General features: G+C 62.5%; 1 protein-coding gene across 1 annotated transcript in view; it reads right to left on the reverse strand.

Annotated features, from left to right (window-relative positions):
- The window catches only part of RASGRF1 (Ras protein specific guanine nucleotide releasing factor 1), a 34,515-nt gene that overhangs the window by 15,242 nt on the left and 4,758 nt on the right, over positions 1 to 14,515 (reverse strand). The window contains exons 2-9 of the mRNA XM_033070615.2: positions 10,636 to 10,742; positions 9,073 to 9,220; positions 4,498 to 4,590; positions 3,616 to 3,869; positions 3,322 to 3,401; positions 2,407 to 2,600; positions 1,623 to 1,732; positions 1,237 to 1,355 (exon numbers count right to left, since the gene is read on the reverse strand). Of these exons, the coding sequence (XP_032926506.1) occupies positions 1,237 to 1,355; positions 1,623 to 1,732; positions 2,407 to 2,600; positions 3,322 to 3,401; positions 3,616 to 3,869; positions 4,498 to 4,590; positions 9,073 to 9,220; positions 10,636 to 10,742 (1,105 nt within the window). The remainder of the gene's footprint in view (positions 1 to 1,236; positions 1,356 to 1,622; positions 1,733 to 2,406; positions 2,601 to 3,321; positions 3,402 to 3,615; positions 3,870 to 4,497; positions 4,591 to 9,072; positions 9,221 to 10,635; positions 10,743 to 14,515) is intronic.

The following is a 14,515-nucleotide window of genomic DNA, read 5'->3' on the forward strand; positions in this document are numbered from 1 at the left end:
CTGGCAGCACCCCGGGTTAGGGCACCGGCAACGGGGGCACCAGCCAGGAGCTGTGCAACAACCAGGACCTGCCCACCCTGTGCAACAGCCAGGACCTGTCCACCCTGTGCAACAACCAGGACCTGCCCACCCTGTGCAACAGCCAGGACCTGCCCACCCTGTGCAACAGCCAGGACCTGCCCACCCTGTGCAACAACCAGGACCTGTGCAACAACCAGGACCTGTGCAACAACCAGGACCTGCCCACCCTGTGTCCCATCCCAGGGCTGGCACCAGCCAGGAGCTGTGCAACAACCAGGACCTGCCCGCCCTGTGCAACAACCAGGAGCTGCTGACCCTGTGCCCCCTGCCAGGACCTGCTCATCCTGTGCCCCAGTCAGGTTCTGCCCACCCTGTGCCCCATCCCAGGGCTGGCACCAGCCAGGACCTGCCCACTCTGTGCCCCCTGCCACGACCTGCCCATCCTGTGCCCCATCCTACCCCAGGGCTGGAACCAGCCAGGACCTGCCCACTCTCTGCCCCCTGCCAGGACCTGCACACCCTGTGCAACAACCAGGAGCTGCCCACTCTGTGCAACAACCAGGACCTGCCCACCCTGTGGCCTTATCCCAGGGCTGGCACCAGCCAGGACCTGCACACCCTGTGCTCCATCCCATCCCAGGGCTGGAACCAGCCAGGACCTGCCCACCCTGTGCAACAACCAGGACCTGCCCACCCTGTGAAACAACCAGGACCTGCCCACCCTGTGCCAAATCCCAGCCCAGGCACCAGCCAGGACCTGTGCAACAACCAGGATCTGCTCACCCTGTGTCCCATCCCAGGGCTGGCACCAGCCAGGACCTGTGCAACAACCAGGACCTGCCCACCCTGTGTCCCATCCCAGGGCTGGCACCAGCCAGGAGCTGTGCAACAACCAGGACCTGCCCACCCTGTGCACCAGCCAGGACCTGTCCACCCTGTGCTCCATCCCATCCCAGGGCTGGAACCAGCCGGTCCCTGCCCACCCCGTGCCCCCAGCCCAGGGCAATCCAGGACCAGGGGCTCAGGTGCTCCTGCTGCCTCTCCCGGTCAGTGACAGTGACAGTGACAGTGACAGTGACAGTGACAGTGACAGCCACAACTGCCTGGGAGTGCCAGAACCGCAATGCAAACTCCAAACCGAGCTGTGTTTTAAATCCCACAGAGCACACAGGGCCGTGGGGCCCACGTTCCCAGAGGAGGGAGGCTGGCACTGACCCTGTCTGACGAAGGTCTGGCTGGTGTCCAGCAGGATCTCACAGCCCTCGATGATCATCCTCTCTATTGCCAGGTTTTTCCGAATGTTTTCGGTCTCGCTCACCTCATCGTGCATTATCCTGAGGGATGGAGAGGGGGAAATCCCGGCTGGGGTGGGATCTGCACAAGTTTCCCCAACCCCTTTGGACGTGAGGTGGGGCGGCACCAGGTAAAACCAAAACTGAAGGAACATCAAGGGAATTGCAGCAGAGCACAGGACAGACACTCAGAGCCATCCCAGCCTCCAAACTCCTCATTCCATCATCCAGGAGCCCTGGGAAACGCTGCCCTGGCCAGGAGCAGCCAGGACCCGTCCCTCACCCCAGGCATGGATCAGCAGCTCTCACCTGGACAGCTCTTCCAGCTTGGACTTGGCGTAATCCAGGCTGTTCCTCTCCACGTGCTCGTGGGGCGTGTGAGCCAGCAGCTCGTGCAGGGTCAGGATGTACCTGGGGATCTGCAGGGGGGGAGAGAGAGAGGTCAGGGGGGCACTGGGGACAGCAGGACCCACCCAGGGCTGTCCCTGCCATGGCTGGGGACAGCAGGACCCACCCAGGGCCATCCCTGCCATGGCTGGGGACAGCAGGACCCACCCAGGGCTGTCCTTGCCATGGTTGGGGACAGCAGGAACCACCCAGGGCTGTCCTTGCCATGGCTGGGGACAGCAGGACCCACCCAGGCTGTCCCTGTCATGGCTGGGGACAGCAGGGACACACCCAGGGCTGCTCCTGCTATGGCTGGGGACAGCAGGGACACACCCAGGGCTGCTCCTGCCATAGTTGGGGACAGCAGGACCCACCCAGGGCTGTCCCTGCCATGGCTGGGGACACCAGCAGCACCTGGACATCCTGACCTGAGCAGCTAAAGCTCCAAAGCTCCTTGTGGCAAAGCTGAATGAAGAGGGGGAACAACATGGGGCTGTGCCCAGCACCCTGCTGGTCCCAGAGGTGTGGGATAACTGGGGAGCCTCCCCCAGTGATGGCCCAGCAGGTCCCAGGAGCCCTGTGGGACCACCAGGGTCCAGCCCAGCCCCTCCACCCAGGCTCTGCCTTCCCACACAACACCAGCAGTGGGCATGGGGTTTGCACGGCCCATCCCACCTCCCTCAGCACCCCTGGGCCCAGAGCTCACCTGGAACATGGGGTAGGTGAGGAAGGTCTCCAGGGTCCTCTCCTCGCAGTCGGGCTTGGCCTCGTAGTGCTTGAGCAGCTTGTCGAAGTCGCGGTTCTGCTTGCAGTGCGCCAGGATCTGCAGGCTGTACTGGTGGTTCCGCACAAACTCCTGGTAGATGTTCAGCATGGGCAGCAGGATGTCGAACAGGTCGGCTGCAGGCAGGGCAGGGGAGTGGGTGGGGGGCTCCAGCCCACAGCTGGGGGCTCAGCACAGCCCCTGATCCCCCTCACATCCCCCTGATCCCCTTCACATCCCCCTGATCCCTCTCACATCCCCCTGATCCCCCTCACAGCCCCCTGACACCCCTCACAGCCCCCTGATCCCCTTCACATCCCCCTGACCCCTCTCACAGCCCCCTGACCCCCCTCACAGCCCCCTGACCCCTCTCACAGCCCCCTGACCCTCTCACAGCCCCCTGATCCCTCTCACATCCCCCTGACTCCTCTCACATCCCCCTGACCCCTCACATCCCCCTGATCCCCCTCACATCCCCCTGACCCCCCTCACATCCCCCTGACCCCCTCACAGCCCCCTGACCCCCCTCACATCCCCCTGACCCCCTCACAGCCCCCTGACCCCTCACATCCCCCTGACCCCTCTCACATCCCCCTGACCCCCTTGACATCCCTCTGACCCCCTCACAGCCCCCTGACCCCCCTCACAGCCCCCTGACCCCCCTCACCCACCCAGGGCACCCCGAGGTGTCCTGCCCCTGTGCCCCCAGCTCTGCCCAGTCTGGGTTAGAGAGGCTCTGGTGGGACACAGAGATGCTCTCCAGGCTCAGCCTCCCCAGACAGCCCAGTCCCACCTCCCAGCAGAACAGGATTTGTCACTCTGGGGTTTTTATTCTGTGCCCAGCAAGGACACACTCACCCAGCACCAGCGTGGGCCAGCTGGAGATCCGCGCCTTCAAGCCTTGGTAGAAAATTTGGTGCAGAAACATGATTGTTTCACTGGAAGAGGAACCAAGACAGGACTAAGCCAAATGAAGAACAGACAGATGAACGAGAGGTAAATAAGGAGGAATCAGACAAAACGCCCAGCACAGGGCACAGCAGGGATGGAGCTGCAGACTGCAGGAGCCTGGCACGGAGCACCCAGGGAGGGCAGCGGTGCCCAGAGCTGCTGGGATGCCCTGGCACTCCCGGAGCCCAGGCTGGAGCTCACCTGTTGAGGAAGATGCTGCTGACATCGTCGTGGGTGATGGGCGGCTTCTTGGAGCTGGCGGCCATGCGCAGCGGCCGCAGGAAGTTGTTGACGAGGATGTGGAGCTGCTGCACGTACTCAGCCTCGGCCTCCAGCATGCTGAACACCACCTGGTTCCTCTTGCGCATGCTGTCGGCGTGGGGGGACCTGATGTAGTCCTGGATGATGGTTTTCCACTTCCTCCGGCACAGCCAGCCCCGCAGGAAGCTCTGCACCTGAGGGAGCAGGGCCTGCGTTGGGGACAGCGTTGGGGACAGCACTGGGGACAGCACTGGGCACCCAGGACCTTCCCTGGCTCTGTGTGTGTGCTGCCCCATCCTGGTGCTGCTCTGAGCCCTCCAGGCTGGGAACCCAGCAGCTCCTGTGAATATCTGCACAGGCTGCCCCATCCCTGAGGTGTTCAAGGGAAGGTTGGAAGGGTTTGGAGCAGCTGGGATAGTGGAAAGTGTCCCAGCCCTCGACAGGGGTGGAAGGAGATGAGGTTTAAATCCCCTCCTTGTGTAACAGGGCACCCACAGCACGTCCTGCCCAGGGTGCCCAGGGCTGCTCCCTGCTCCCTGTGGGAATGCTGCCGGGGTGGTGGCCTCTCCTTTGCCACAACAAAGGCTGTGACAGCCATGGGAACACAGGTCAGAGGGGCTGGTGGAGCAGGAGCCAGCACTGGCCAGGACACCTCGTGCTCCCAGGAACCCTGTGAGTGCCCTGCCAACAGACGGGGCAGAACACATTTTCCTCCTAAACAGCCCTGCTGACAGAAGCACTCGCTCAGACACCTCCTTCAGCCCCCAGGGAGCGTCTGCCGTGCCTGCTGGGCCCCCTGGTGCCACCCCCACCACCACCCACCTTCTTGATCTTCTTGATGTCGCTGTCGTCGTCGCTGGGCGCGCTGCTCTGGCTGGCCTGGATGCGCTCGTGGTCCTTGAGCAGGGATGCGATCTGTGGGCACAGGGGTGAGCGGCTGGAGGCACTGCCTGGGGGCTGGGGGCATCCTGGGGGCATCCTGGGGGCATCCTGGGGGCTGGGGGTATCCTGGGGGCATCCTGGGGGCATCCTGGGGGCATCCTGGGGGCATCCTGGGGGCTGGGACATCCTGGGGGCTGAGGCATCCTGGGGGCTGGGGGCATCCCAGGGACTGAGCACATCCCAGGACTGAGCACATCCCAGCACTGAGCACATCCCAGGGACTGAGCACATCCCAGGACTGAGCACATCCCAGGACTGAGCACATCCCAGCACTGAGCACATCCCAGGGACTGAGCACATCCCAGCACTGAGCACATCCCAGGATTGAGCACATCCCAGGGATTGAGCACATCCCAGGGACTGAGCACATCCCAGCACTGAGCACATCCCAGCACTGAGCATATCCCAGGATTGAGCACATCCCAGGACTGAGCACATCCCAGCACTGAGCACATCCCAGCACTGAGCACATCCCAGCACTGAGCACATCCCAGGGATTGAGCACATCCCAGCACTGAGCACATCCCAGCACTGAGCACATCCCAGGGACTGAGCACATCCCAGGGATTGAGCACATCCCAGCACTGAGCACATCCCAGGGACTGAGCACATCCCAGCACTGAGCACATCCCAGCACTGAGCACATCCCAGGGACTGAGCACATCCCAGGACTGAGCACATCCAGGACTGAGCACATCCCAGAGACTGAGGGCATCTCAGGACTGAGCACATCCCAGGGACTGAGCACATCCCAGCACTGAGCACATCCCAGGGACTGAGCACATCCCAGGGATTGAGCACATCCCAGCACTGAGCACATCCCAGGGACTGAGCACATCCCAGGACTGAGCACATCCCAGGGACTGAGCACATCCCAGGACTGAGCACATCCCAGCACTGAGCACATCCCAGGATTGAGCACATCCCAGGGATTGAGCACATCCCAGGGACTGAGCACATCCCAGCACTGAGCACATCCCAGCACTGAGCATATCCCAGGATTGAGCACATCCCAGGACTGAGCACATCCCAGCACTGAGCACATCCCAGCACTGAGCACATCCCAGGGACTGAGCACATCCCAGCACTGAGCACATCCCAGCACTGAGCACATCCCAGGGACTGAGCACATCCCAGGACTGAGCACATCCAGGACTGAGCACATCCCAGAGACTGAGGGCATCTCAGGACTGAGCACATCCCAGGGACTGAGCACATCCCAGGATTGAGCACATCCCAGCATTGAGCACATCCCAGGGACTGAGCACATCCCAGCACTGAGCACATCCCAGCACTGAGCATATCCCAGGATTGAGCACATCCCAGGACTGAGCACATCCCAGCACTGAGCACATCCCAGGGATTGAGCACATCCAGGACTGAGCACATCCCAGGACTGAGCACATCCCAGGGATTGAGCACATCCAGGACTGAGCACATCCCAGGACTGAACACATCCCAGCACTGAGCACATCCCAGGGACTGGGCACATCCCAGGGACTGAGCACATCCCAGGACTGAGCACATCCCAGGACTGAGCACATCCTAGCACTGAGCACATCCCAGGACTGAACACATCCCAGGGACTGAGCACATCCCAGGGATTGAGCACATCCCAGGACTGAGCACATCCAGGACTGAGCACATCCAGGACTGAGCACATCTAGGACTGAGCACATCCCAGGGACTGGGCACATCCCAGGGACTGAGCACATCCCAGGATTGAGCACATCCCAGCACTGAGCACATCCCAGGGACTGAGCACATCCCAGGACTGAGCACATCCCAGCATTGAGCACATCCAGGACTGAGCACATCCCAGGACTGAGCACATCCCAGGATTGAGCACATCCCAGCACTGAGCACATCCCAGGTCTGAGCACATCCCAGGACTGAGCACATCCCAGAGACTGAGCACATCCCAGGGACTGAGCACATCCCAGCACTGAGCACATCCCAGGGACTGAGCACATCCCAGGATTGAGCACATCCCAGGACTGAGCACATCCCAGGGATTGAGCACATCCCAGGGATTGAGCACATCCAGGACTGAGCATATCCAGGACTGAGCACATCCCAGGACTGAGCACATCCCAGGGACTGAGCACATCCCAAGGATTGAGGGCATCTCAGAGGCCAAGGGCATCCTGGGGGCCAAGCACATCCTTGTTCCCCAAAAAAAGCCTTCACAGCAATTCAACAAACACAACTTGGAGATAAAGCGACAGAAAAATCTGGAGCGTTTGGACCCCAAAATGTGCAGGCAGGGAGCAGCCTCCAGCCCCTTCCACACATGTGGGATCAGAGCCACCAGCTCCCAGCTTTGGGTTTCGCTTTCTCTCCCTGTGCTTTCTCTCCCTCCTCTGCTCATCGCGTGTCCCGGCCCCCACGGCCAAAACCGCTTGGGAAGTGACGGGAAAAGGCAAGAAAGCAGCACATGTGCCATCCAGAACGTGGGAACGGGGAAAATGTGATCTGGATTGTGATTTTACAGAAGAGAACCGAAGGAAACAGCTTGGAAAGAGAACTTTCCTGGGTGGGAGGAAGATGTTCCATTTTGGACAGAAAGGAGGAAAAAAGGTGGATTTTGGTGTCTGGACTGTTTGGAAAAAGCAGGAACACACCGGAGCTGATGGCCACTGGCTCATGGTCACTGATCCAGATTCTACACGTGTTTCACCCCATTTCATTATATGGTTCAGATGTTAGAGGAGATTTTAGAGCTTTTTGTGCACCCCAAAAAAAATCAGAAATAAAAAAAAAATCAGAATTTAAGGAATCCATCCTCGCTGCCTCTTCAGACGCCTCTTCTGGGGCGATGTTGAAGCTCTGAGAGATTTGGCATCCAGGTCTCAGCCCCACCAACCCTCTCCTGGCTGCCTCCACCCCACGAGCAAGGGCCTGGCAGCAGCACCGGGGTACCCCAGGCTCGCCACTCCTGCAGTGCCAGGCAGGGAGGGGAGCCCAGAGTCCTGCAGGGCAGAGCCAGGCAGCCAGGATGGACAGGAAACAGCTCCAGGAAACAAACTGCACCGGGAAACTGCACCGGGAAACTGCACCAGGGCACTGCTCCAGGGAACTGCACCAGGAAACTGCATCGGGAAACTGCACCGGGAAACTGCACCAGGGCACTGCTCCAGGGAACTGCACCGGGAAACTGCACCGGGAAACTGCACCGGGAAACTGCACCGGGAAACTGCACCGGGAAACTGCACCAGGAAACTGCACCGGGAAACTGCACCGGGAAACTGCACCAGGGAACTGCACCGGGAAACTGCACCGGGAAACAGCTCCAGGAAACTACACCGGGAAACTGCACCAGGGAATTGCACTGGGAAACTGCATCGGGAAACTGCACCGGGAAACTGCACCAGGAAACTGCACCAGGAAACTGCCAGCACCCCCTTGGCACAGGCATCACCCTCACCACTGAGAGCTGTCCCTCTGCTGAGAACCCCCAGTGCCACAGAGCAGCCCCAGGGCCCAGAGCATCACCCTCAGTGCCAACAGCATCACATCCAGAGCACTGAGCATCACCCCAAGGCCCAGAGCATCACTCCCAGCACTCAGAGCATCAGCCTCAGTGCCGAGAGCATCACCCCCAGTGCCAGGCATGTCCCGAACCTCCTCCTCCTCCTCCCAGGGCCCCGGGGACACGCGTGTCCCTCGGCAGCCTCTGCTGAGTCATCTGTGCACCTTGCTGCTGCTGTCTGCCGTGCCTGGCCTCGAGTCACCCCTCCCACACCCGACACCGAGGGAATTGCCTCTGGAGCTCCCGGGGCACGCTGCCGGCAGGGCTGATCCCACAGGGCAGTGCCTGTGGGGTCACAGTGTCTGTGGGGTCACAGCATCTGTGGGGTCCCAGCGCCTGTGGGGTCCCAGCAGCGAGCACAGCAATCCCCAGCGACCCGGGCAGCACCAGGCGCCCTCTGCCCCGCTCAGAGCTGCCCCAGCTCTGGGATCCCAGCACCAGGGGGACGTGGAGCTGCTCGGGTGATTGCAGAGGGCGGGACAGGAGGATCTGTGAGGTCCCTTCCAACCCAACCCATTCCGGAATTCTGGCACACAGGGGCTGTCTCCTCCCCTCACAAGATGCCAGGACCATCTCCCCAGCCCACTGCCCGGTGCTCCTTGCTGGCCTCAGCCCTCCCGTGCTGCAGCAGTTCCCAGGGGTTCCCTCAAGCCCCGCTCACCGCAGCGCTGGGGTGGCACAGCCACAGCCACAGCCACAGCCACAGCCACAGCCACTCCCTGCACCGCTCCTGCCAGGAAAATCCCCCAGGGAGGCGCTGCCCTCGCCCCTCCCGCGGGAGAAGGGCCAGCCCTGTGTCACTAAGAGAGGCAGAGCCACCCCAGCGGTGACACCGTGGCCGTGCCCACGCGGGGATGCCACCCCCTCCCGCGGGTCACCCCCGGAGCCTCGGAGCATCCACGGGGCAGCGCCGGGCGCTTCACCTCGGCCTTGAGGCGCTCGATCTCGATCTCCCCGTCCTCGATCTGCTGCCGGAGTTGCTTGGCAACAGTCTTCTCAGTCTCCACGATCTGCAGGAGGTGGAGGTACTTCTGCATCAGCGCCTCGTGCTCTGTCGCCAGGTTCCTGTAGCTGCAGCAGACACGGCCGTGAGCGTCGCTCCCCTGCAGCGCTGCCCTGCGCCCCGACATCGCCCCGACATCGCCCCTGCTCTGCCCTGCGCCCCAACATCGCCCCGACATCGCCCCGACATCGCCCCGGCATCGCCCCTGCCCTGCCCTGAGCCCCAACATCGCCCCGACATCGCCCCGACATCGCCCCTGCCCTGCGTCCTGAACCCCGACATCACCCCTGCTCTGTGCCCTGCACCTCAGCATCGCCCCTGCCCTGAACCGCGACATCGCCCCTGCCCTGCCCTGTGTCCCAGCATCGCCCCAGCATCGCCCCTGCCTTGCGTCCTGAACCCCGGCATCGCCCCTGCCCTGCCCTGAGCCCCAGCATCACCCCGGCATCGCCCCTGCGCCCTGCCCTGCACCCCGACATCACCCCGACATTGCCCCGACATCGCTCCTGCCCTCCCCTTCAACCTGGCATCGCCCCGACATCGCCCCCAGCACCGCCTCCACCCTGCCCTGTGTCCCGACATCGCCCCGACATCGCCCTGGCCCTGCCCTGTGTCCCAGCATCGCCCCCAACACCGCCGAGGTTTGGCAAGGGCTGCTCCTGCCCACCCCCCCGGCTCCCAGAACAGAGCAGGGGCAGCTCCTGCAGCTGGGAATGCTACTGCTCCCAAGGGACACACCTGGGCTCCCACACGGGGCCAACAGAAAGGACAGAGCAAATTCCAATGAAATCACAGAGTCAGAAAAGCCCCCCGAACAGCCATGGCCAAACCTCTGTGACCTGCCACGTTCCAAGAGTTTAACAAGGACGTGTGGCATGAGCTCCTACAAAGTCCTGCTCCAGGCAGGGGCTGCAGGGGAGTGGGTTTGGGTGTTTCTCCCATTCCCTGCCCACAGTTCCCACCTGATCCCACACCCCACTGCCAGCCCAGCACCTTCCTTCCCCAAGAGGCACCTGCCCTGTGCTGGCTCCTGGCTGCTCTCCATGGCTGTGCCAGCACTCCCAGGGCACAGACAGGACCTGGACAAACCCAGGAGCCCGGACAAACCCAGGAGCCCGGACAAACCCAGGAGCCCGGACAAACCCTTCCTGACCAGGTTTGCTGTCCCAGGTGACCCCTTCCGGACCAGGTTTGCTGTCCCAGGTGACCCCTTCCTGACCAGGTTTGCTGTCCCAGGTGACCCCTTCCCGATGGGCTTGCAGCCTGAGGGTGAATCCCAGGCAGTGCCAGGGTGGCCGGTGACATGGGATGGGATGGGAATGGGGACAGGGGAACAACTGAACACAGCACGAGGGTGCCCAGCATGGGGCTGGGGGGCAGAAGTGTCCTGCTCTGCCTGCTGGCAGTGTCCAGCTCGTCCTGCCCCCCAGGCACCCTCAGCACGGCTTCACCTCGGCCCCACCCGCGCGGGCACGGGGCACACCTGGCGTGGGCGATGGCTGCCACCCACTCGTCGCAGTCCTTGGCATCCTCGGTCCTCAGCTCCAGCGTCTTCTGGTTCTCGTGGTTGAAGTTGACGGTGAAGTAGTGCTGTGGGGTGAGCGCAGGGGTTACGGTCACACCCCACACTGGGCACCTCCTGACCCACCACAGGCTGCCCACTGAAAATAAACAGGTTTGGGAGCACCAGGAGCCCAGGCTCGACGGGCTGCCCTCAGCACAGCCGGAACAGTGGAGAGGGGAAATCTGCTTCAGGAAAACCCAAACCCACCCGACGCCCCAAACCCACTGACACCCAGGGCGCCGCAGCCCTGAACCCGTGGGGACCGCCCTGGGGACATCCTCAGCTGGGGAAGGGCCGGAGGAGCAGGGATGCTGAGCTGGACCTGCATCCCACCTGCGAGCACAGGTCAGTGCTCGGGCCCGATGGCCCGGGAGGTTTTTTCCAGACTCGGTGGCCCCTGGGTGCTGTGATCCCAGTCTGTGCCCCGGGGCACGGGCTGAGCCCCGCAGCGCCCGGGAGGTGACACCGAGCACAGCGCGGGTCCCTCGTGTCCTGCTCGGGGGGGTGGCCGCGCTGCCGGGCTATTTTTAGCCTCCCTTGACATTTGCGGTGTTTGTGCTAATTGTGCGCGGTGCCGCCGCCGGGTTTGTGCCGCTCCTCTGCTTCCCTGCAGTCTCCAAGGAAACAGGTACCACGCTGCAGTGCCGGATACTGCCCGGAATAACTGGGCTAAACCAAGCCCGCTGGAACGAGCTCATCCTGACATCATCTGCTCCTCCGCTGGGTTCCATGGGGGACCCGAATGCACAGGCAAAACCTGCCTCAGAGCCCGGGAGCAGCAGCCTGGCAGGACACGAACCCGGCTGTGCCACGTGTGCCATGGAAACACCGACGGGCAGCACCACGCTCCTCCCTCCCTGACCCCGAGCAGGCCCGGGGGTGCTGGGGACAAGGGCTGACCCCAGGCGGGCACAGGAGGCTCTGGGTGAGCCCGGGATGGTGGGGACAGGGCACAGGCAGAGCCAGCACCCCCAGCCCGTGCCCACCCAGGCTCACGGTGACACCCTCGGGGCTCACCCAGCCCCTCCAGAGGAGGAGAGAGGGCCAGGAGCCCCTGGGCAGAGCAGAGCCCTCCCTCAGAAACAGCTCCCACCTGTGGGGAGCAGCTGCAGGGCCCTGGTGAAGATGCAGCTCCTTTGAACACCCTCATCCATCACACACCCCACTGTCAGACATCACCGTCCATCGCCCGCCCCTTGCCCAGCCTGCCGTGCTCTGGCTGCCCAGAGCTCTGTGTCTGCCTGCAGGACACCTCAGGAGCTGCAGCAGCTCCCCAGCTTTTCACATCCCACCCCCTCCCCTCCCTCCCACTCCCAAAGGATTTTACTGGCAAAGAGCTCCGAGGAAAAAGTCACCAAAAATCTGTGTCCCTATGGGTGTTGCTCTGTCCCCCAGCTTTACCTGACATCCCTTCCCTTGTAACTGCATCCAGAAGAGCTCATCAAGGCTGGAAATGTCCACTAAACTCCAGCGAGGTTTGGGGGAGCCCCTTCCAGGCCCCCCAGCAGGAACGGAGCACAGTGTGCACATCCAACAGCTGGGACCCCATGGGACTGGAAACACGGGAGACACTTCCAGGAGTCCCCCAAACCCGTCCCTGCCTGGCAGGAGGGCAGCGAGCCCCGGGCTGTCCTTCCCAGCCAGCCGTGTGTGCTGCCAGGCTGTGGGGATGGCACAAGCGGTGCCCTTTGTGCTGCCAGGCTGTGGGGATGGCACGAACCGTGCCCTTTGTGCTGCTGCGGGTGAGTGCAGCCGCCCAGAGCCCTGCACAGCCTGGCTTCCAGCGTCCTGACCTCCCCAGCGCCCTGGGAAAGGCAGATTCGGGCTGGCCCCAGGTTAGAACCAGGGGTGCAGAGCCCAGGGCATTCCCAGGCTGGAGGGAGCAGCGATGCTGAGCGGGACGAGCCGGGCTGCACCCGGGGCTCCTCCATCCCCAGGGCTGCTCTGCCATCCCAGCCCGGCTCCTGTGAGCACACCCCGCGCTCCATGCGCTGCTCCAGGCGGTCCCCACACAATTCCCAGGGAGTGCAGCGTGCTGGCAAGGAGGAAGTTATCTTATATTGGAATAATAAAACTCCCACCACCGTTTATCTCCGCCTAAAGATGATCCCGCTCTGCCATCACAGTGACACATCGCACCAACAGCCCTGGAGCGGCTGAGCATCGGGATCAGGATCTGGCACAGGAGATGGCACCAGGCTGACGGGCACAGCAGCACGGGCTCTGGCCATGGCACAGGGAGCACCAGGACGAGCCCCCAGCTCCACCACAGCCCCAGCTCGGCATCCCTGGGGCAGTTTGTGCTGCCAGGACAGGGCACGAGTCACTCACAGAATCGCTTTGCTTCTCCTCACGCCCGTTTTTTGTTCATTTATGGCCTCGACAGCTCCCGGCCCCGGGACCAGACCCCGCTCATCCCAACCCCTCGCTCTGCTCTCGCCAAAACCGGCAGATGGGATTCCTCCAGGAATCCCTCACGGGGGGTGTTCCCAGCCTGCCCCGATCCCACGGAGCCTCCCGAGACCCCCGAGGGACGTGTGTCCGTCTGTCCCTGCAGGACACACAGCCCCGCACTGAGGATGTGTGTCCGTCTGTCCCTGCACAGCCCCGCACTGAGGATGTGTGTCCGTCTGTCCCTGCAGGACACACAGCCCCGCACTGAGGATGTGTGTCCGTCTGTCCCTGCAGGACACACAGCCCCGCACTGAGGATGTGTGTCCGTCTGTCCCTGCACAGCTCCGCACTGAGGATGTGTGTCCGTCTGTCCCTGCACAGCCCCGCACTGAGGATGTCTGTCTGTCTGTCCCTGCACAGCCCCGCACTGAGGATGTCTGTCTGTCTGTCCCTGCAGGACACACAGCCCCGCACCCTGGGGGATTCCCAGGTCCCCGGAGCTCGGGGATTTCCCTGGGTTAGCCCCAGGACACGCAGCAATTCGGGATAAGGCGGGAGCGTTCCGGGTCACCGGGGGGAGCACCAGAGCTCCTCCGGGGGCACCCCGAGCCCCGTGACCCCCCCGGCCGCTGTCACCGGCTCGCCCCGGGCCACCGGAGCCCTGTGACCACCGGCCGGCTCACCCTGCCCGCTGCGGGGAGCGGTACCGGGGCCTGATGTGCGGAAAAGCTCCGAAATAAATTCAAACCAGCTTTAAAGCGACGCGTTGTTTCCAAAGTAGAAAACCAACCTCTTACAGAATTTTTTTGGAATTTGCAGAAGGGCATTTGAACAACCCGCCAGACCCTTTGGATGCTGTGGCTGGGGGTGGGCACTGCCTGTGTGAGCGTGGGGGGACCCCGAGAGAGCCGCCCCAGCAGGGGCTGCCATCCCCTGCCATCCTCTGTGCCTTTGTTGTGCCAGCACAGGGGTCCCTCCCCCGGGGATGCCCCCGCATCCCCCGGAACCGCCCGCAGCGGGCAGACCCACACTCGCCTGCTCGTGAAGCTGATGGTGATTCCAGCTGACACAAAGGGCAAGAGGAGGAGAATTTTCCTGCTCTGGATGGATGAGTCTAAAAATCCACAGCCAGCCATGGCAGCTTTTAACATCCCTGACCTACATACTGTGTGCTCTGGGAAAACAGGACCTCAGAGTTGGATGCTCCAGCAGCTCATTTCCGTGCTGACAATAAGAAAAAATATCCCAGAGGCTGCAATTTCCCTTCTTTGTTTCGGTATGGGCTGTCAGGATATTTGGAAATGGATACTAGAGGTGAGCATCACCCTTGTGGAGCAGGCTCTGGAGTCATGCGCAGAAATATTCGTAAAATAATTAAAATAAATCAATTTTCCCCCTGATTTCA

This window comes from Catharus ustulatus, chromosome 12 (genome assembly GCF_009819885.2).
Source record: "Catharus ustulatus isolate bCatUst1 chromosome 12, bCatUst1.pri.v2, whole genome shotgun sequence".
NCBI classification, from domain to species: domain Eukaryota; kingdom Metazoa; phylum Chordata; class Aves; order Passeriformes; family Turdidae; genus Catharus; species Catharus ustulatus.